General features: G+C 35.7%; 1 protein-coding gene across 1 annotated transcript in view; it reads left to right on the forward strand.

Moving 5' to 3' along the window:
* e (nonribosomal peptide synthetase ebony) overlaps positions 1–24,140 on the forward strand; it is a 126,997-nt gene that overhangs the window by 96,369 nt on the left and 6,488 nt on the right. The window contains exons 9-11 of the mRNA XM_089090889.1: positions 3,023–3,142; positions 14,252–14,389; positions 23,359–23,542. Of these exons, the coding sequence (XP_088947015.1) occupies positions 3,023–3,142; positions 14,252–14,389; positions 23,359–23,542 (442 nt within the window). The remainder of the gene's footprint in view (positions 1–3,022; positions 3,143–14,251; positions 14,390–23,358; positions 23,543–24,140) is intronic.

The following is a 24,140-nucleotide window of genomic DNA, read 5'->3' on the forward strand; positions in this document are numbered from 1 at the left end:
ATCTTGTATTATAATTGTGAAAATCTACACCAGTTATAAACATGCCATTAAAACATTCTGAGGTAAAGTTATTAATAATATCAAACATTAGCATAGATCGATAGAAAAGGAATTTACCTGCTAGAGGAAGAATATTCAGTTTCAAATACACATTTCTCACAGAATCGCTCGGTCCATAATTTGCTAAAATCCTAATGGCAGAATTCTGCAAAGCTCTAAGTCGTTTCAGATGGGATTGGAAAGTTGAAGACCATACCGAACAGCAATATAAAAGGTAACAATGGACAAGTGAAAAATACAAAAGTCTAAGGACAAATGTGCTTTAATTTCCTAATAATTCCAACATTACTGGCAATTTTAGATGTTATACAATCTATATGATCAGAAAAACTAAGCGTCTCATCCAAAATAATGCCTAAATACCTAGTCGAGTGCACTCTATTAATTAATGAATTTCCACAAATCAACTTATCTATCCAAGGATAATACGTTTTAGAACGAGCAAACAACACAAAATTACACTTCTTAAAATTTATTTTCAGCTTATTCAACCTAGTCCACTTTTCAATCAAACTTATATCATGTTCAACTGCTCGGATCAACTCTTTTTCAGTTCTTGCGCATACCGTAAAATTAGTATCATCAGCAAATAAAACTAACGCTTTTACAGGGATCACATTTGGGTCTCCACTGTTTATTGAATCAACAATATTAGGTAAAACTCCACATAGATCATTAATGTATGCTGTAAATTATAGTGCACCAAGGGGATATCCCTGTGAGACTCCCGACTCAAAATCATTCACATGTAGCTTGTTTTCCATCATTCAAATATAATTTTCTATCACTTAGGTAAAACTTCAACAGATTCAGAGCTCTTCCTCTTATACCGGCCGTTGATGTCAATGTACAATCCGAGATACTTGAATTTATTGAGAACTTTAATCTACCTTTGGATAAGAGTTATAGGGGTAGAGTTTATATCGGGGGCATTAGACATAGCTTTAGGCTTGTCAATATTAATCTTGAGCCCCGCTGGGCAGCAACTTTGGAGACTTTCAGATGCATGTTCTGGGCTTTGCCAACGGATTTGCCAAGAAGAGCAACAACATCGAAATAACCCAGATCGGTGGTACTGAAGTCAGGGCTAAACTTGACTCCTTCGAAGTTTGGCTTTGCTTTTTTCATTACCCAATCGATGACACAATTGAATAGTTCGGGAGAGAGTACATCCTCTCCCGGATGTACTCTCTCATCCACATCCTTGCCTCATACCGAAATCGATATCGAATAGCGATGAAAGTTCTCCGTTGACCTGGATGCAGGCCTGTGTGTTTTGAAAGTAAGCCTGAATGAGTCATATGATCTTAGGTGGGACACAATCCTCTAAAATCGCCACCAAAATTCCTCCCCGGATGACTGAATTGAGGGCCGTAATGAAGTGGATGAAGACAGCGAAGGGGATTTGTTGATGCTTTGCTCTATGTTCGAAAATCTGTCTCGGGGTGAAGAGTTGGTCATTATAGCTTTCTGCCATCTCCATGAATTCGCAGGAATATATTAACCGACAGGTACCCAATCCGACGGCGCCCCTTCTGCATGTTTGCCTTTTGCATGTCCACCAAGGTCGGGATAGCAGGGCCGTTGCCACCCTTCTGCCACGGTGAGGCCACGCAACTGGATTTCTCCCTGAAGATGTAGGGACGGTGAAGATGCCTGTGGTACACCCCAGAGACCCACAAACCTCTCTAGGGGTGGAGCAGCAACCTTTAGCTATCCAACCTAGTCTACAGGGGGGCGTAGAAGGGCTGTATATCAACGAATACTTGCTCTCTGTCGAATACTTGCTAAATGTTTTTTCCCAGCAAAAGGGTTTTCGAAAGTAAGGATCCCATTGGTACCTATCTTATTATCTACGTTACTTAGCTGATTTTCCTGGGTATCGAAACTAGCATTCCGCATACCAGATTTTAGATAGCTTCAAATTTTTTGGGTACTGAAATTAGCAAGTTGTTCTCCCGACTTCAGGTTCATAGAGGTCCAACCCATCCAAAGCACCGCCTTTAGTTTTACGACCGTTTGTTTTAACGTTTTTCGTCACTCTTTACTTCTATTTGAAAAACTGTTTTGGTTTTATTTAGTTTCTGCCTGTGTTGTATTTATCTATAATAAGTTAAGTATAGATTTCACAATACTGTAATTGAGTACGATACATGAATCGTCAAGAATAATCGTTCATTTTCTCTAGACTGCATAAGTTTCAAAACGAGTGCATCACCAAACCGCGGTATGTTCACTGAAACGGTCTTATAAATAACCTCTTGACATTTTTAAACTGATTGGATTTCTCGGATTTTCCTCTCCATCGTAATGATGACAACAATCTCTTTTGCTGCTTAAACGGGCAGTAGGACTTTAAATGACTTTGTTTGTATGAGTCTTTTCTCAATGAACCCTTGGTTTGATACAATAACTCGTGGCCCCTCCCCCCCCCCAAAAAAAAAAATCCAACAAAACAAATATATTTTGACCCCAAATGTCCAGATTTTGTGCTAGTAAATCTTGTCTTTGTGATTAAACATGTTATCACATGTTTAATCAAAACCTGCTTGTTTTTTTTTATTTTACAGGCTTGGCCCCTTCCCTACCCCCAAATAAACCCTACGCACGTTCCTGCGGCTTCTATATTTTCCTACGTAATACCAAGATGTATCTCTCTAATCACCGAGTCTCCATTTTGATAATCGTTATATCTTACGAAATTTATGCTTAGATGTCAATTAAGTCTACAAAATCTAAGTATAATTTAGATATGTATTGGTTTATATTTTCAATTAGTTGCTAAAGACACCTAAGATACATTTCTAAACGGACAAGGATTGGATAGCGAAATACTTTGTATAGTTTTAGCTAATATATATTGTAGTTGACGTTGTGCTTTTTAAGATTTTTTTTTTCTGATCATTCCATTTAATTTTAAAGAAATGAAAACAAATTCAAGCTTTGTTTATATTTTTTCTAGCTTACTTGCAAAAAGTTTTTCAACAAAAGGAGACCTGGAAAAGCTTTTGGATGTTAGTTATCATGATTTCTACGATATGGCTGACCGTCTATTCCCTGACATTTCTAAATCCAAAACATGGTAAGACATGATTAACCATAACTAAAATAAAAGTTTCAAAACACTAAGAACAGTTGAGGACGTGATGGGACTCTTATGATCAGCATCAGTTTTCCACTTGAACAGACTGAGAATGGTATCAACTGCACACAATATAACTTTTCTACTCAGTTGAAAACTAGATCTCTAGTTCCAAGGTCCCTTGAATTGTTGCAGGGACAGCTCAATGTAACACAAAAAAACGCATGCAGTCCGTGTCATCTTTACCGTTTTAGGCTACTAAGTATTATGTACACGGTGTGATGATATGCTATATAATTCTGCTTCTTATAGTTCTCCGTATCCGTAACTTGTCTGTTTTGATGACAAAAGTGATTGTCTTTGACAATTTATTAAGGTTATGAACGGTTTCTAAAACGGTTGATTTGTGGATTAACCAAAAATTGACGGTCAAACTGACCCCCTAAAAGCACAACTAAAGCCCTAACCCCTTATCAGTAGCATATCTAACGTAGATCTGACAAGCTCTTCGGAATGATTCGGATAGCAAGAATTTAGCCCTTCCTCACGAAGGGTGCATCAATCACGGGCATCCAAACTTTAGTTTTAGCTGTTGGTGGACTTTTTTGAATACCACTAGCCAACCTTAAGCTGATAACAACAGCTTTTAAACCCTTCCTTCCTTCCTGGAAGGGCTTTCCTTCTGGCCGATTGTAGGGTGACAAAAATTTAAGAACCCCCCATAGGAGTTGAATTAGGTTTTGAGTTTGAAAAGGCAGAACATGAAAATAAACTCTTGTTTTCCAAATTTTTTTTTTTTTTAATCCAATAAACAGTTTTAGTTGATTTCCTGATTTAAACCTTTTTTCTTCTACCTAAAATTGAGCTTTTTACTGCTATGTCTACATGATACAGTACGTAGTCTATGTAAAAAGGTTAAGTTACTTGAAATCGAGGTTCATCATTGACGAATACCAAACCAATTTAAAGAAGTTTTACCATCCCTTTTACCTTACACTTAAATAATAATAATAATAACAATAATTTATTTTGTTCCACTTATTTCTGACTTGCGTATTTAGAAGTTGTGGTTGTGTGGGAGGAATATATTTGGGTCAATTAACTTTTTCCCAAACGCAGCATCTAGGGCCTTCATTGTTCTTATTTAGAAGCAAAATTTCCAATTTTTCTTAGAAATACGTGAAGCATTTTTTTATAAAACGAGTCACTTTCATGATGGGCATCGTATTTAGTTTGCTTGGATATCATAAGCAGCACAATAGCGGTGCCTAAGTAAAGAACGATGTTGGCACAATGTATTATTTTTTTTTCCTTACCAGGGAACTTCGTATCAAAGGAGTTGTCGTAGAAACTTCAAAAAGGACTCATTCGATTGGAATGACTAGTGCCCTTTTTAATAGTCGAAAGTGATTGGAAGGCAACTAACACCCCTTCCATGCCCACCATTTCCCCAAACATATCCAATCAAAATATTGAGATAGCCATTTTGTTCAGCGTAGTTGATTTCCAGATAGAATTATGTTTTTGAGGAGGACAATCCTCCCGCAGCCCTCAGGGCAAGTGTTGTAAGTTGCGCCCTGGGGGCATATAAGGTTTTTATAGAAAGCTTTGTCGTAGAAACTTCAAAAAGGACTCATTCTATTAGAAATTCAAAGGGCTTATGCCCATTATAATAGTCGAAGCTGATTGGAGACTTGATTGGAGCTTTGTCGTAGAAACTTCAAAACGGGTTCATTCGATTGGAAATTCAAAGGGCTAGTGGCCTTTTTAATAATCGAAAGTGATTGGAGGGCAACTAAACCCCCTGTCATGCCCATCTTTTCCCCAAACACATCTAATCAAAATTTTTGATAACCATTTTATTCAACGTAGTTAAAAGTTTTAGAAATTAGGTCTTTGAGGATGATAACCCCCTCAGAGCCCACAGGGCAAGGGTTGTAAGTTATGTCCTGGGGGCATATAAGGTTCTTATAGATAGATATATTGTAGAAACTTCAAAAAGGACTCATTTGACTGGAAATTGAAATGGCTAGTGCCCTTTTTAATAGTCGAAAGTGATTGGAAGGCAACTAACACCCCTTCCACGTGCACCATTTATCCAAACACATCCAATCAAAATTTTGAGATAGCCATTTTGTTCAAAGTAGTTGAAAGGTCTGGAAATTATATCTTTGAGGATGACAATCCCCACACAGCCCTCAGGGTCAGGGTTGTGAGTTATGCCCTGGGGGGATATAAGGTTTTTATTGAAAGCTTTGTCGTAAAAACTTGAAGAAGGGTTCTTTTTATCGGAAATTCAAAGGGCTAGTCACCTTTTTAATAGTCAAAAGGGTTTTGAGGGAAACTAACCTCCTCTTACACTGAACATTTCCCCAAACACATCCAATCAAAATTTTTAGATAGCCATTTTTTTCAACGTAATTAAAAGTTTTAGAAATTGGGTCTTTGAGGATGATAACCCCCCTCAGAGCCCTCAGGGCAAGGGTTTTAAGTTATACCCTGGGGGCACATAGGGTTTTTACAGATAGCGATGTTGTAGAAACTTCAAAAAGGGCTCATTCGATTGGAAATTAGAAGGGCTTGTCCATTTATAATAGTCGAAAGTGATTGGAGGATAACAAACATCCCTCTCACACCCACCATTTCCCCAAACACATCCATTCAAAATTTTAAGATACCCATTTTGTTCGACGTAGTTAAAAAGTCCGGAAGTTATGTTTTTGAGGATGAAACTCCCTGTCCCCCACAGCCCTCAAGGCAAGGGTTGTAAGTTATGCCCTGGGGGCATATAAGGTTTTTTTTATAGAAAGCCTTGTCGTAGAAACTTCAAAAAGGGTTCATTCGATTGGAAATTGAAAGTGCTAGTGTCCTTTTTTATAGTCGAAAGTGACTGGAGGGCAAATAACCCCCCTCTCACGCCCACTATTTTCCCAAATGACAAATGAATGTGGATTGTCAGTTTAATATATATATACTGATATTTATTAATCAAAATGTTAATATTATTTGATTTATGAAAGTTATAAAAGTAAAAACATTTATATTTTTTTCAGTGAAGTGCAAATTATGTTGTGGCCTTGGGAAGGCACAGGGGTTTTGAGCCCTACTCATGTTAATTTCTGCTTGCTTTGAGTTTGACTCGATTATTTATTGTAATTTATGTTCGTTTTGGGTTTCATTCATTTATCGATGCTGGTTTGTGGCAGTTTCACGCTTGGTAGATTATTTGATTTTGTTTTTGCTAATTTTTGGTTTAATGGGGTTCTTTATTTTCTTTGAAAAACTTATTTTGTGGAAAATTTGTTTTATTTAATAAATACACAAAAGTATATCGATGAGAGTTAAAGCAATTAGAAGTAAAAGTGATTAAGACAGCTGAACTCATCTAGAAGAGTAATAATATCAAAATAAGCTTAGAATATTATTTTGTCCGAACTTCTCACGCTGTGCTGGACATTATGGAGAGAAAGAGGTTTATATCCAGAGTTTATATCGCGTTGTCCTTTTAAATCAAATTAAATAAAAAACAGGTTTTTTCAACTGAAAGTCAGGAGCAACATCAAAACTTAAAACGAACAGAAATTATTACGCATATGAGTGGGATTCCCGCCACCTCAAGACCTTGCTCTTCGCGCTAAAATTTTTTAGTTCTTTTAAAAAAGCTTCTTATTATTCTAATTAAACACCTTGGTGTTTCAGGAGTTGTTCTTAAGGAATTGGGACAAAATTCGATATTTAGCGTAAAGAGTGAGATGCTGAGGACAGGGCAACCCCCTCATATACATAATAGTTTTTGTTCTTTTTAAGTTTTAACGTTGCTCCTTACTTTCAGTTGAAAAAAGTTATTGTTATTTTTTATTTCTGATCTTTTTTTTTAAATAATACAAAGAAATCTGTCTCTACCTCCAAGAATCCCCCTTCCCTTGGAAACTACCTCTAGTCAATTCAATCCCGATAAAAATTTACCCCTGACAATTACCCCTAATATCTCCACAGGGAAAATTGAGTCGGCAAAGAAAAAGCAGGACATATAAAAAGGATTTCGTATAGGAATTCTGGCAAATTTTCCCAGTGAAAAAATTCCCTTGAAAAGTTCACCTCCTGCAAAACTTCCCTCCCAATGGAAAATTCTCCCCGTGGAAGATTTCCCCTGCAGAAAGTTCATGTATATACTTCCCTATAACAAATACTATACGTAAACAATGGGCAAATTTTATAAAGTAAAGACCTTTCTCTCGGGGCTCTGGGGGGTTATGTTATCTCCAAAGGCATAGTTATTTGGCCTTTCAACTATACTGAACAAAATCTAAAAATTTTGATCGGACGATTTTGGAAAACAGGGGCGTGGGAGGGGCCTCATTGCCCTCCAATCTTTTATATCACTTAAAAAGGGCAATAGAACTTGTAATTTTCGTTCCAATGAGCCCTCTTTCGATATTTTAGCATTACTGGGACGATACGATCATCACTGGAAAAAAAAAACACGCATCCGTGATCTTTCTTCTGGCAAAAAATACAAAATTCAACATTTTTGCAGATGGGAGCTTGAAACCTCTAAAGTAGGGTTCTCTGACGCAATGAATCTGATGGTGTGATTTTCATTAAAATTCTTTGACTTTTAGGGGTTTTTTCCCCCCATTTTCGAGAATTAGCATAATTTTCTAAGGATCGTAGCCTTCGATGAATAACACTAAACTTAATGAAAATTATATATTTGGGATCAGCATAATAAGCCAATTCGTTTGATATATCTGTTGGTATCAAAATTCCGTTTTTAGAGTTTCGCTTACTATTGAGGTGCTATAACGAACTGTTTGATAATCATCAGGAGAAGTTAAATTAAATTGAGAACATTCACTACACAAATTTATTTTACACGATGAATTCATCGGTACATTGCTCGGAGACTTTTGTTTGTCATTTTGCATTTTTTTGTAAATTTTTAGATAAACCCTGTTTTTTTCAATAGCTTCCGTAAATAAACTTTCGAAAAATTGTAAAAATTTATTAACACAATTAATAATTTCTATTCTAAATATATTCGCTAAAGAAGTGAAAGTATATTTCACAAACTTACCCTACTCATAACTGAATTATTGATAATTATTCTGTTTTTTCAAAGTTTTTGTTCCAATTTCATTTGATAAAACGCTATCCTTTCTGCAGTGACAGACTAGTAGTAAGCTTGTATAAGATTTGAACGGCACAAGAAACGGGACAAGATAATAGTGTATACAATATGAACAATACATGAAACGGGACAAGAAAAAATACATTGAATTGCACAAGAAAACCCATGCCTTTGACAATATATTTAGACTCGGACATTTTAAAAAGCTGGCACGCTATAATGCATGTTATGAAACAATAGTCAGGGTTCTATTGCGCAAGGAATGTGCGTCGTAAGTTCACGTGGACATTTTTTTTTTAAAGCTGGCATGGTATAATGTGGTCCAACATGTTTTGGGAGTATGCTCGAAATTATATAACTCAAGCAGAGTGTTTTTCAAGCCAAAATCCGATTTTTAAGGAGGCCAATGAGAGAGTGTCTGATTCAAACGTTTACCTTGAGCATCGACGTTGTTAGCAGAATTTCAAAAGGATCGTTTATGAGTGCTAGCGTATCTGATGAAATAATTTAGGTCGTATGATAAATTTAATTTATTTTTTTTAATGCAGTAGTTTTTCAGTAAGGACACTCGATATCCAAAAAGTGTCTGATTCAAACTTTTACCTTGAGCATTGATGTTGTTAGCAGAATTTCAAAAGGGTCGCTTATGAGTGCTGACGTATCTGATGAAATAATTAAGGTCGTATGATAAATTTAATTTTTTTTTTTTAATACAGTATTTTTTCAGTAAGGACAATCTATATACTAAATGCATTTGATTAAAAATTTTACCTTGAGTATCGATGTTGTTAGCAGATTTTTGAAAGGAACGCTTATGAGTGCTGGCGTATCTGATGAAATAATTTAGTTCGTATGATAATTTTTTTTTTAATTCAGTATTTTTTTAGTAAGGACAATCGATATGCTAAAAGTTTTTGATTCAAAATTTTACCTTGAGCAACGATGTTTTTAGCAGAATTTCAAAAGGATCGTTTATGAGTGCTGGTGTATCTGATGAAATAATTTAGGTCGTATAGTAAATTTAATTTATTTTTTTTAATGCAGTAGTTTTTCAGTAAGGACACACGATATCCTAAGAGTGTATGGTTCAAACTATTACCTTGTGCATCGTTGTTTGTACCAGAATTTCAAAAGGATCATTTATGAGTTCTGGCGTATATAATGAAATAATTTAGGTAGTATGATAAATTTAGTTTTTTTTTAATACAGTAGTTTTTCAGTATGGACACTCGATATCCTAAAAGTATTTGATTCAAACTTTTACCTTGAGAATCAATGTTGTTAGCAGAATTTCAAAAGGATCGTTTATGAGTGCTGGCGTATCTGATGAAATAATTTAGGTCGTATGATATTTTTTTTTAATGCAGTAGTTTTTCAGTAAGGACACCCGATATCCTAAAAGATTTTGATTCAAACTTTTATCTTGAGCATCGATGTTTCTAGTAGAACTTCATAAAGATCGTTCATCAGTACTGGCGTTTCTGATGAAATAATTTTGACTGTGTGATTAATTTAATTTTTAATTATTTTTTTTTGCAGTAGTTATTTAATAAGCACACTCGATATCCTAAAAATGTTTGATTCAATTTTTACCTTGAGCATCGAAATTTTTAGTAGAATTTCAAAAGGATCATTTATAAGTGCTGACCTGTCTTTGATGAACTAATTCATGTCGCATGATAATTTTTTTTTTAATACAGTAGTTATTCAATAAGGACACTCGATATCCTAAAAGTGTTTGATTCAAACTTTTACCTTGAGAATCGATGTTGTTAGCAGAATTTCAAAAGGATCGTTTATGAGTGCTGGCGTATCTGATGAAATAGTTTAGGTCGTATGATAATTTTTTTTTTTTTAATGCAGTAGTTTTTCAGTAAGGATAGTCGATATGCTAAAAGTGTTTGATTCAAACTTTTACTTTTACTTAGAGTGGCGCGCCACTCTAAGTGAACCTAGATCAACCCAACTGTTTGGATATCTCTCTCACTATGACTCTGTTTGTGTGTCGTGTCTGTACGTTTGTCGTCTCAATGTGTGTGTCATCTCTGTGGGTGTGCCGTCTCTGTTTTTGTGTCTTCTCTGTATGTTTGTCATCTCTGTGTGCGTGTGTGTCGTCTCTGTGTATGTGGCGTATCTGTGTTTGTGTTTTGTCTCTGTGTGTGTGTCGTCTCTGTGTCTGTGTTGTCTCTATGTGTGTATCGTCTCTGTGTGTGTGCGTGTCGATTCTGTGTGTTTGTTCTCTCTGTGTGCGAGTCGTCTCTTTGTGTCTGTCGTCTCTGTGTGTTTGTGTCTGTCGTCTCTGAATGTTTGTCCTCTCTGTGTGTGAGTCGGCTCTATGTGTGTGTCGTCTCTGTGCGTGTGTCGTCTCTTTGTATGTTTCGTATCTGTTTGTGTCATCTTTTTGTGTGTGTTGTCTCTGTGTGTTTGTCGTTTCTGTGTGTGTGTGTGTGTGTGTGTTGTCCCTCTATGTGTCTATTCTCTGTGTGTGTGTCATCTGTCTGTGTTAGTCGTCTCTCTGTGTGTGTCGTCTGTGTGTGTGTGTGTGTGTGTCCTCTCTGTGTGTGTGTCTTCTCTGTGGGTGTGTGTGTGTTTGTTCTGTATCTATGTGTTTGTGTCATCTCTATGTGTGTTTCGTATCTGTGTGTGTGTCGTCTCTGTGGGTGTGTCGTCTCTTTTTTTGTGTCTTCTCTGTATGTTTGTCCTCTCTTGGTGTGTGTGTCGCCTCTGTGTATGCCTCGTCTCTGTGTGTGTTTCGTCTCTGTGTGTCTGTCGTCTCTGTGTCTGTGTTGTCTCTATGTGTGTGTCGTCTCTGTGTATGCATATGTATGTGTGTCGTTTCTATGTGTTTATCCTCTCTGTGTGTGAGTCGTCTCTTTGTGTCTGTCGTCTCTGTGTGTTTGTCCTCTCTGTGTGTGAGTCGACTCTGTGTGTGTGTCGTCTCTGTGCGTGTATCGTCTCTTTGTGTGTTTTGTATCTGTGTGTGTGTCGTCTCTCTATGTGTGTTGTCTCTGTGTTTGTCGTCTCTCTGTGTGTGTGTCGTCTCTCTATGTGTGTCGTCTCTGTGTGTGTGTCGTCTCTGTGTGTGTGTCGTCTCTATGTTTAAGTTGTTATTTTGTGTGTGTCGTCTCTGTGTGTTTTTCTTCTCTGTGTGTGTGTGTGTGTGTCGTCTCTTTGTGGGTGTCGTCTATGTGCGTGTGTCTTCTCTCTGTGTTTTGTCGTCTCTGTGTGTGTCGTCTCTGTGCGTGTGTCGTCGCTATGTGTGTGTGTCGTCTGTGTGTGTGTGTTGTCTCTCTGTGCGTGTTGTCTCTGTGTATGTTGTCTTTGTGTTTGTGTCGTCTCTGTGCGTATATCATCTCTATGTGTGTTTCGTATCTGTGTGTGTGTCGTCTCTTTGTGTGTGTCGTCTCTATGTGTGTTTGTCGTTTCTGTGTTTGTGTGTGGTCTCTTTGTGTGTGTGTGTCGTCTCTGTGCATGTGTCTTGTCTCTGTGTGTGTTTGTGTGTGTGTGTGTTGTCTGTGTGTGTGTGTCGTCTCTCTGTGTGTGTGTGAACATTGATGCTCAAGGTAAAAGTTTGAATCAAACACTTTTAGCATATTGAATGCCCTTACTGAAAAACTACTGATTAAAAAAAATAAATTAAATTTATCATACGACCTAAATTATTTCATCAGATACGCTAGCACTCATAAGCGATCCTTTTGAAATTCTGCTAACAACGTCGATGCTCAAGGTAAAAGTTTGAATCAGACACTTTTAGGATATCGAGTGTCCTTACTAAAAAACTACTGCATTAAAAAAAATAAATTAAATTTATTATGGAACCTAAATTATTTCATCAGGTACGCCAGTACTCATAAACGAAACTTTTGAAATTCAGCTAACAGCATCAATTCTCAATGTGAAAGTTAGACACAAAAACTTTAAGGATATCGAATGTTCTTACTGAAAAACTACTGCATTAAAAAAAAAATTAAATTTATCATACGACCAAAATTATTTCATCAGATACGCCAGACTCATAAACGATCCTTTTGAAATTCTGCTAACAACGTCGATGCTCAAGGTAAAAGCTTGAGTCAGACACTTTTAGGATATCGCGTGTCCTTTCTAAAAAAACTACTGCATTAAAAAAATAAATAAAATTTATCATACGACCTAAATTATTTCATCAGATACGCCAGCACTCATAAACGATCCTTTTGAAATTGTGCTAACAACATCGATTCTCAAGGTAAAAGTTTGAATCAAATACTTTTAGGATATCGAGTGTCCTTACTGAAAAACTACTGTACTAAAAAAAAAATTAAATTTATCATACGACATAAATTATTTCATCAGATACGCCAGGACTCATAAACGATCCTTTTGAAATTCTGGTAACAACATCGATGCTCAAGTTAAAAGTTTGAATGAGACACTGTTAGGATATCGAGTGTCCTTACTGAAAAACTACTGCATTGAAAAAAAAAATTAAATTTATCATATGACCTAAATTATTTCATCAGATACGCCAGCACTCATAAATGATCCTTTTGAAATTCTGCTAAGAACATCGATGCTCAAGGTAAAAGTTTGAATCAAACACTTTTAGCATATCGAGTGTCCTTACTGAAAAACTACTATATTAAAAAAAAATTATCATACGACCTAAATTATTTCATCAGATACGCCAGCACTCATAAACGATCCTTTTGAAATTCTGCTAACAACATCGATTCTCAAGGTATAAGTTTGAATCAAATACTTTTAGGATATCGAGTGTCCTTACTGAAATACTACTGTATTAAAAAAAAAATCAAATTTATCATACGACCAAAATTATTTCATCAGATACGCCAGACTCATAAACGATCCTTTTGAAATTCTGCTAACAACATCAATGCTCAAGGTAAAAGTTTGAATCAGACACTTTTAGGATATCGAGTGTCCTTACTGAAAAACTACTACATTAAAAAAAAAATTAAATTTATCATACGACCAAAACTATTTCATCAGATACGCCAGCACTCATAAAAGTTCCTTTTGAAATTCTGCTAACAACATCGATTCTCAAGGTAAAAGTTTGAATCAAATACTTTTAGGATATCGAGTTTCCTTACTGAAAAACTACTGTATTAAAAAAAATTATCATACGACTTAAATTATTTCATCAGATACGCTAGCAATCATAAACGATCCTTTGGAAATTCTGCTAACAACATCGATGCTCAAGGTAAAAGTTTGAATCAGACACTTTTACGATATCGAGTGTCCTTACTAAAAAACTACTGCATTAAAAAAAATAAATTAAATTTATCATACGACCTAAATTATTTCATCAGATACGCCAGCACTCATAAACGATCCTTTTGAAATTCTGCTAACACCATCGATTCTCAAGGTAAAAGTTTGAATCAAATACTTTTAGGATATCGAGTGTCCTTACTGAAATACTACTGCATTAAAAAAAATAAATTAAATTTATCATACGACATAAATTATTTCATCAGATAAACTAGCACTCATAAACGATCCTTTTGAAATTCTGCTAACAACGTCGATGCTCAAGGTAAAAGTTTGAATCAGACACTCTCTGATTGGCCTCCTAAAAAATGAATGTTGGCTCGAAAAACACTCTGCTTGAGTTATATAATTTCGAGCATACTCCCAAAACATGTTGGACCACATTATACCATGCCAGCTTTTTTTGAAAAAAAAAAAATGTCCACGTGAACTTACGACGCACATTCCTTGTGCAATAGAACCTTGACTATGGTTTCATAACATGCATTATAGCGTGTCAGCTTTTTAAAATGTCCATGCCTAAATATATTGTCAAAGGCATGGGTTTTCTTGTGCAATTCAATGTATTTTTTCTTGTCCCGTTTCATGTATCGTTCATATTGTATACACTATTATCTTGTCCCGTTTCTTGTGCCGTTCAAATCTTATACAAGCTTACTACTCAGACTCTACTAATTATTTTTTTTTCTTTGCAGTTTTGTTATTAAAAACTTGAGTGGAGATATTGTAGCAGCTGCAATAAACTTCGATGCATACAATGAACCTTCACTTAATTCGAAGAGTCAGCTTCGTTATATACTGGAACTTTTAGACAAAGTGGAGGAGGAAGTAAGGTAAAGTCCCTATTCTATTGTCGACTTCGCTTTATTTCCAGTTCTTGGGGGAGAGGGGATGTGTTTGTGTGTTTTTCTATGCTAAGTTATAATTTGGATGGAAAATATTAGTTTAAGCAGGAAAAAGGACTCCTTGAATCTCTCTCTCTCTCTCTCTCTCTCTCGCTCTCTCTCTCTCTCTTCTACTCTTTCTTTCTTTTTTCCTTTTTCTCTCTATCCTTTTTTATTAAGGGGTGACCGGTGTCGATGCACAAAAAGCATACAATTCAACCTGGATAATAAATGGCTTCGAAAATTAAGAGGTTTTAAAAGGAATGACCTACATTTATTAAGGCAGTGTTTTCATGTCTCTGTGTAAAGGGTTGTTACTTTGCTGAATAATATACAGGTTACCAATTCCGATGTTCTTTCCAGAAAGTTAAAAAGCATAGAGATTACTTAATCTAGTGGCAATAATCTGTAACATTTTAGCAAGAATCTAACATTTAGCAAATTCTTACACATGACTAGTTGTCATCAAGAATGTGTGGTTTGACTAGTAAGAAGGGAGCAAGAATTGGTTGAAGTTTTCAAATGAATAGATTGGAGCAAATGTTTCTATGCAAAAGGCCTTGTACCTTGATGGAGGAAAAGTAAAAAGAATGAGTCACAGGTGATTTTAAATAAACTGGTAATTTTAAGAAATGAGGTTCATTTTGATTGAGGAAAATTTTATACGCGGGGAGAATTTTTCTGAGGGGGAACCGTCTGAGAAGGGAAATAGCTGACACAATACATACTTGAGTAGCTAAAATAAACTTTCGTTAAAAACCTAATTCGAAACTTGATTTTTCATTGGGTTTGCCTAACTCGTTAAAAACTGAAACATTTTCTCAGAAGCACGGCCGTATTGAGAGGTGGTTTAACCCCTCTGGAATTTTTGTCAGACTCGTAGAAACTCAACCAAAATATATAAACAAATTTTCATGGTTCCCCCCCCCCCAAAAAAAAGAAAACCAAACAGATACTGTCTTGCTTAGAAGTCATGCAATCAATTTTATTTGCCCCTCGATCAGTTGCGTAATTTTGTCAAAATCCTGGGGGGGGTGGCAAAGTTGGAGCCAATTTTCCCAAATCAAATGAAAATGACATTTAAAACTGAGAAATGTTCCATATATTACCGTAAAGACAAAAATATACTAAAGAAAACTGCCTGTTTCTCTGGATACTTGTATTTTGCAGGCTTATCTTAGTGACAAGATTTTTTTCAGAAACTAAATTTCAGCTGGGCGGGCAAACTGAGGTCTAGGGGGGGGGAATTGGGTGCAGAGGGACCATTTGCCACTCCTGTCCCATAGCAAATTACGCCCCTGCCTTTGATCCGTTAAGAAATGGCTTGCAGATTATGGTAATCGGCGGTACTTCTAAGCACCATAATTACTTTTTGAGCCTTAACTAAGTCCTAGTCTGTATTTTCTTCTTTCGTGACAGAAGCAATTGTACTCCTTACGAAATCGCGCACCGTTCTATGCATGAAGGGGTTTGAAAATTCATAAAGATGGGGCTTTCCTTTTATCTTTTGGCCCAGGCTGACCTTCAAAAAAATGATTTTTTTTTTTTTGAAGAAACTCTTACCACGGTTTTAGCATTATCTAGACAGGATAATTTCAGTGACAAGGTCAGCTAAGAAGTATAAATTTATTTCCAGTATATAATAATAACATACATATGTATAAATGCATTCGTTTTCAGCATTTGAGACTTTTTTTAGTGTACGCAGTAAATAAACATTAATTCCAAATTACTTTATCTTTGAAGCCATGTATGCAGTTTTATTTACCCGTCAACTCGTTTAGAAATGGCTCTCGGATTGCCATATCATGAGATCTTCTTCCGACCAGAATTTGGGGTAATAAAGCTTCCATATATAATTTTGATCTAGCCCCTATGCTACCATTGCTGAAACATAAAACACAAAACTCGAATACAAGAACTCCTCAAACAGCAAACAAATACCTTTTTTTCATTTGCCTGCCTCTATGGTAGGCCTATCGTATTTCTGTAACTAAATTCGGTACTTGTGCAGTCTGGTACCCACCGCTATAACTGTATCAAGGAAACCAGACACAAAACCCGACAAACGGGTATTTGCAATAGAGAAATGGAATACAAAGCGTGGTTTCCATTGCGTTTACAATATTTAAACTGTTGTTTTTTGGGGTTTAGGGGGGGGAGAGAAAGTTACCTTTGTTAGGTTACGTATTTAATATTTGCATGTTCTACCACCCTCCAACCCCCCAACGTGCAAATATATAGCCCAAATTTGTTTCTAAACTATTATATATTCATCCAATTTTTTTTTATTAGCATTAACCAAACTTGACTTCTTTTGTGGGTACCATATTATGCACAAGTACACTAAATTCTTAGACCTTGTAATAACCAATATTTAGATTTTCCCGATATGACACTAAACAAAATTTTAATCTATGAAAAAGGAGGGGAGGGGACTTGGTCAAGATACAAAAATCACAATTCTTGTGTGATCGCACACAAGAAGTGTGCCCTTATCATCAATAATTCTGTTTGAACTTGAGAGCAAATGTATTGCAGATTGGGAGTCAGTTAAAGAGAGAATACTTTCAGACTCTAAAAAATAATCTATAAAAGATCTAGGGCAAGGTGGATGGTACACAGTTCAGCAGACAAAATAAAGGACCCCAATGGAAGGAGAATATAAAAGTTAAGGTCCAGGGATGGAATGCATGAAGCTGCTCCACCTCTCTTACCTTAGACATATTCATTTGTATAAATTTGTGTCTGATTAGGGTTATTTTTTGAAATTTGTTTTGAAAAAATAGTTTTCACCACACGATGATATGGAATCAGGTTTTTATTTAAAGGAATAAGATCATATTGACAGTATGGTCTGCCTATCTCCTCTGGAGGGTGTACCAGCAGATAAGGCTGATTAAGAAAAACTTTACTACAGCTTTTTGTGAAGCATCCCATTATGAAGCACAACTCATTTCAAAAACCAGTCTTACAGTTCGACCCCGTGAACTTAAACAAGTCACTTAAAATATATGGTTTCTAAAAGAATGAAAACAAATCTGATATAAACTAAGAAAAAGGGCTTACATTTAGTAAAAATATACATAATACCTAGAACAGAATCTTGAAAAATGGATCTGCAACACGAAAAATTGCGCGCGCAAAAAAAAAAGAAAAAATGCACAAGAAAGTTGGATTATCGAGACTGAGAGCACAATTTTGCATTCAACCTACAAAAAATTCAATTTTAATAGATTACCTATCCACTAGAAATCTGATGAAAATGTTCTAACACAATTAAAAAAAAGTAGCACTATGAGAAAAAAAACTGAGAAAACTATAAATTTTGCCATGAAACGATTTACCTAATTATGACATACAATATATTACACATGCACATCAGATTTACTAATACAAATTACAACAGTTTTTGATGAAGCATAACTGTTATTCAAGCTTTTATTCAACTAACACAAATGATGAAAATAGACTAATTGTTCAACACTCGTAAACCGAAATAAATCATTTTAAAATGTTGTTCAATAATATCAAAAGTTCTCAAGATCGCAAAAAAGTAGCTTGCGCAGGTCGTAAAAGCACAAATAAAAAGAAGTGTACAAACTTGAACAATTTGTCTGTATTACAAAAAAAGACAATGACCCCAAAAAATAAATGTAGAAGAAAGATGCAACTAAGTTAATACTCAGTCTAGCATCCATCCAACAAAATTTAGTTTTCATAAATCGACGATCAAATCGAAATCCGAAGAAATATGGAAATTGCCATCGAAATGTCATGGAAAAAAGGTTAAAACATCATGAACTCTGTCACAAATTAACTACAGAGACTTATTTTGTAAGCTTCTAATGCTAAGTACAAATTGCAAGGCTTATTCATAGATTTTTGTTCATAGATAGATTACTACAACCCTGTTGTAGCAATTCCAAGCTCCCTTCTGCAAAAATGTGAAATTTTGTATTTTTTTTTGCAAGAAGAAAGATCACGGATACGTGTTTATTTGTTGTAATTTTTTGTTTGTTTTACCAAGGGTTTATTGTATCGAACCAATAGACCTATGTTATTGGAAAAGGACTTATTCCGATTTAAATTAAAATTTCTAGTGCCCTTTTAAAGTGACCAAAAAGATTGGAGCGCAATTAGCCCTCCCCCTGTCATTCACCACCCCTTTTTCCTTAAATCCTTCGATCAAAATTGTGAGATATAATGCCCTAACTATGGAGAAAATATGGCCCCCATATCCCCTGGGGATATATCTTTAAGTTATAAAATTTGTTCATTGTTTACGTATAGTATTTTTTATTGCAAAAATTCTGGGCACTGTCTTTGATGACCGCGAAAGAAATGCAATGGTATTGCTTTCAGCTCATTTATAAGGTCTTTGACCCCTTTCCCTTCTTTGGTTGTGCGTGTAATTGCGTTTCTTGCAATGTCGCACATTTTCTTTATTTTTAAACCACTAAGAAGCCTCCTGCATTTGGGGTTTTCTTTTTGCTTCATGTAAAACCTCTATTTTAGGCACTTACATGCATGGTTGGCACACTCAATTTTTCGATATATCTACCGTACGGTACTTTGGCTGTAAGCTCTGCATGGGTGCTAGAGTCACCATCAGCGATAAATCTAACATATTTTAAAGAGTGCATAGTTGGAGCGATTCGAAATGTCTCGACTAAAATATCAGATCCATACCTGTGTCCGGTTTCTGCCAGTTCATAAAGCACGTATGGTCGGGAAGCAAAGTATTTTCATTCCTTCGATGCTTCATACAAATGCAACAGTATTTATTTCTAATCCCAACATGTAGAAGCTTTTTTGAATAAAAACCAATGACGACTCCACAACCAGACTACGCAGAAAACCTATTGCCATAGCTTCTAGTGCACCAGCCACCATCAACTATAAAACAAGTCTCCACTGAACCATGCATGTCGGTTTTTTCGCCTGCTTTAATAGCCATTCTGCGCTCAATCTTGCCATTGTTCAGTAAATATTGATGAAGTGTTTTTTTCAAGTTCTCACCCATGTCCATTTTATATTTTGTAAACACTTTTCGTGACATACAGTTTAAACCAACTGTAGAAAAAAGCTCCTGAATTTGGGAATGGCTCATACCAGTGTTTATTGCGCCAACTACTGCTTCTTTGTTAACGTTTATTATCCCTGCGCTGACCTTTGGCCTTTTGGCTACTCTTTCTGTAGTAAAATTGGTTCTTTTTTACTTTTTTTCAGTCTCTTTTTCTTCTGGCTGTAAATCTGATTCCAACCTATGTGATTGGCGAGACGGTTTCGATGTCTTTTTCGGTGCTGGTGGCATTTCAGTGTGTAAAGTAACCTCTTCACTGCACGATTCACATTTGAAAATAAAACGTGAATGTAATCCAGCCCTGAAATCTCTGTCGAACATCATATTTGCGATAAGTTGTATGTCTTGGCACCTGAAACAAGACATTGGCTAAGAATTTGACATTGGGGGGGGAATTCATGGGATGAGATTAAATTTGTCAAAGCAGTAAAAACGGAAATTAGTATAGGCGCCCCCCCCCGAAAAATACCCCTCCCCCCGTGAAACACCCCCGAAAATTAATACCCCCAACCCTTGTTGGTTGGTTTGCAATATATTTCGACTTATAAGAAACGACTAGAAATTTCCTTGAAACTCTAAAATGGGGTTCTCTATTTATTTTGTAGTTACATAGGGAAGGATATTTTCAATGCCAAAACATCCCAAGTCTTAATAAACCTTAGCGTAAAGAGCGGTACTTTAAAAGGTAGGTAGTTCCCCACATATTCAGGATAATTTTGTTCCATCTGCGATTAGAAAAGGTTCAGACTTGGATTAAAGGGAGCAGGGACTGATAAAAAAATAAGCTTCAAGTTATTAGGCAAGTAAAAGGCACAATAGATAAGGTTATTGGTAACGACCAGATCAAGAACCTCTTGGGTAGCAGAAAGTCTTGTTCCTAAATTTTAAGGTCGATAGCTTGAGCTCTTGGTTTCAAAATTGGCACTGCACTTTATCATGTGATTTTTGGGTCCTTGCAACCATCCCTGGCTTCAAATGGTAGGAACTGCGGTACATAGTCGATATTGTATTTTATTTACGGGAACCAAGAAGTATTATATGGATCCTTTGGTTTCGTACGGATAACTATCTCTTTGTCAAGCTGCATCTTGGTTACCCTTAGTTGAAGCATGTGAATATCTTAAATGGTAGCCTCTAAAGCATGTCACATACTGGGATTCCACCTAAAAATCAAGCAAATTTATTGCAGCAAATCAAGGCATCCGTGAGTCCAAGTCTTTATTTATGCATTTTACTCTGACACACATCAAACTTAAATCCAATAATGAATAAATAAATAAAAGTAAATTACACACAAGTGCAGGGGCACCAATTTTTGAAAACATTGGAAAGGGTGAGAACTCCTTGTTTAATAAGAAAATAAGATACCCATATACATTTTTTTCAAAATTTTAGAGGATTTTAGGTAGGCTACTTGTATGGTATAGCCGTGACCACTTAAGTGGTTCATCCATTGACACATTTTAGAACCGGTTTTTTTTTCGCTCGTTTCTTACAGCTTAGCATGAGACAAGACAAAGAGAAGTGAAATAATAGATGGGAAATATATAATTTTCGCAATATATTAGCACCTAAGGGGGGAGGGGTGTTGGTAAAGTATTTGGACAGTGTTAAGTTAGAAAACAATTCTTAATTCATAATATGGAAAATAATTGTACCTAACAAATTATGCTTGCAGACCCGTTATGCTTTACCCCCCTCCCCTAATAAACAAATATATAGCTTAAATTCGTTTCTAAAGTATTATATTTTTATCATACTTAGGTATATTTCATTTGTATTGAGCGTCAGAGAAACAGGTTCTACTTAGATGAGGAATATTAGGTCAGGGTTCAGGGGCGGATTCAGGATTTTTTTAGGGGGGTGCAAAATAGGTTGATCCGATAAACTTGCGTTATGAGCAAGTTTAATTAACGCAAACTTGAGTTAATTAAGTAAATTACACTACTTTAGACTACGCTATGGGGGGCACACACACCCTCCCCCTGGATCTGCCACTGTCAGGGTGATATCGTACAAGTACCGAATTTTTTTCTTTTTTTCTCAGTAAAAATACTAAAAAACAGTAGTTTCAAATCTAGTACGGAAAATACCCATAAAATGACACTCCAGCACAAGCGTTAAATTGGTACTTGTTAAGAAAGCGGTAAGTACAAGAGAAGTGAAGTTTCGTTACTGCTAATGAAACAAACAAAATAGCATGACACTATAACAGTTAAGAAACAAATTTGAGCTACATATTTGTACATTTAGGGATAGAGGTGGTAAAGCATAGAATATATCAAATACCTAACCTATGTTTATGCAGCATCTAGCCATTACCCGATAAAATGCCTATCTGTTCTCGCAATACAATTCTCTTGTACTTACCGCTTTCTAAATAAGTACTGTTAAATTATTCTGAGCCTCTACAGTTGTTTGTTTTGATTTGCTCTTTTTTTGGAGGGGGGGAGGGGTGGTTAATGTAACCATCTTTGGGGTTAGGCTGAAAAACCATATTATTTTTCTATAAAATTAAAAGATCGTACTTAAATATGTTTGATTACAAGATCTTCGTAGCTCTTCAGAAAATAAGGCACATTGACTATCCAACGAGCAGTCTTCAAGATTTCATAAGTTAAATTGCGGCCACCTGTTATTGCTTTTAGTCTCTGTGGTTCAATGATGGTTTCCTCTTTCAGAGATACTTCCTCCAAGTCAAGCAAATACTTTGGAAGTCTTGGTCTTCCACGTTTCACGTATATTTTTTTTTAACTTTTCCCTGCCCTTTTGCACGTTAATTAAATTAAGTCCTTTTTTATTGCGCTTTTTTCCCATAACTCAAAAAGTTTTTATGTCTCTTGAATAGAACTTGCTCAATCCTTGATATATTTCGATTGGTTTTGAACAATGGCATACAGCGGATACGGAATGTTTATCCAAGTTTAGTGGTATCATGCACAGGACACGGCGCCGTTTAATTGCAACACTGACCCAAAAATTAAACAACCCTTGTTCAACTTGAGGGTTCCGTAACTTCAAATCGATTGCAGCGAAAAAAAACAAAGGATAAAAAGGTCTTTAATTGAGTAAAATCAACACAAACCGTCTGAACAAATAGTTCGGCTTAAAAATATTTACAAGCTAGTATGAATTTTATTAAAGTTGTTAATATCGTTTTCCTGAACAAAGCCACAAGAGTTTTTGTATAAAAATGCATTTAAAAAATAGAGGGAGCATAAGAAAAAAAAAGTCATCCTGACCAAATGATAGCCATTAGTCTCCCAAATCAGGTGAACCACAATTTAAGTTCTCTAATATATCTGTTTCTTTAAACAAACAAAATTTCTTTAACATTGAAGAGATAGCCAAGCGACTTGGACTGCTTTCGCCCCTTAAAGTGTGGGAAGAATTATTTTATTTTATCTTTTTGTGCTTTTAAAAATTTTTTTTAGTTTGATTTAATTGCTGAAAGCCAGGCAGTTAAATATTTTTTTTTATTCCTAAATTCGCGGCGTTAAAATAGTTACTTTTCGCATACTAACCAAAGGTCTGCGTTGAGCAGGTACTGATCTCCTGATACGATGTCTTAGACCAGGTGTACAATGTGTGGTTGGTATGAGTGGTAAGGTTTTTCTATGCTAAATTATAATTTCGATGAAAAATATTAGTTCAAGCTTAGAAAAGGGCTCCTCGAGTCTCTATCTCTCTCTTTCCCACTCTCTTTCTTTCTTTTTTTCCTTTTTCTCTCTAACCTTCTTTATTAAAGTGTGGGACGAATTTTTTCTATTTTATCTTTTTGTGCATTTAAAATTTTTTTTTCAATCAATGACTTGATATTCTTAATCAACAGGGATGAAAAAATACCCTCTGGGCCAGGAAAGGCAATGCATAGCGTTCTGATGGGAACTGACATAGCCTTACCTTCTTCTGAGAATTTGCATCTCATCCAGTTGATGGAAGAACATAATATCGATATAGCTAGGCAAAATGGATTTACTTGCTTATTTACGACTAACACTAGTGCTGCCACAAGGGTAAGCTTTATTTAACAGTTAATTTCAATTCTTTTAATCGCATACCCTCAGCATTCAAATATTTTTAAACTAAATCAATTGGTAAACTTCATTTTATTTAGACTTTTTTGTCAGTCCTCAACTCTTGATTGGACAACGAAAACAAAACTTATTCATCAGAAATGTAACGCTCTTCAAGAACTAGTATGCTCATTAATTGCTTTTCCGTTTTCAGGAAAGTCACACGTGCAAGAGAATAGTGTTGCATGGGCAACCCTTCTTCAGAAAAAAAAGGATTTTTTTTCTGAAATGCCATTTGACCTCCATTTATTTTTCTTATTGTCATTGTAGTAGGAAGTATGCAATACCAACAATAGAAAAAAAGAAAGAAAAATTCGAGGGGTTTACGGATCAGACTTTCCTCAAAACTAAAACCAAATCTTTCTAGCCATTTAGTTAGTATGACCCATCAGATATATATATATTAACTATTTTTTGATAAGAACTATGGCTGCTAAAATTTAAGTGGATTAGATCATACTTTAGTCCTAGGTTGCCTTTTAAGTGGATAGCCAACTTCATACATTTGGCAGTCCTTGGAAAGAACTAATAAAAATTA

Source organism: Artemia sp. Qi Xiang Cuo, chromosome 6 (genome assembly GCF_049724085.1).
Source record: "Artemia sp. Qi Xiang Cuo chromosome 6, ASM4972408v1, whole genome shotgun sequence".
NCBI lineage: Eukaryota > Metazoa > Arthropoda > Branchiopoda > Anostraca > Artemiidae > Artemia > Artemia sp. Qi Xiang Cuo.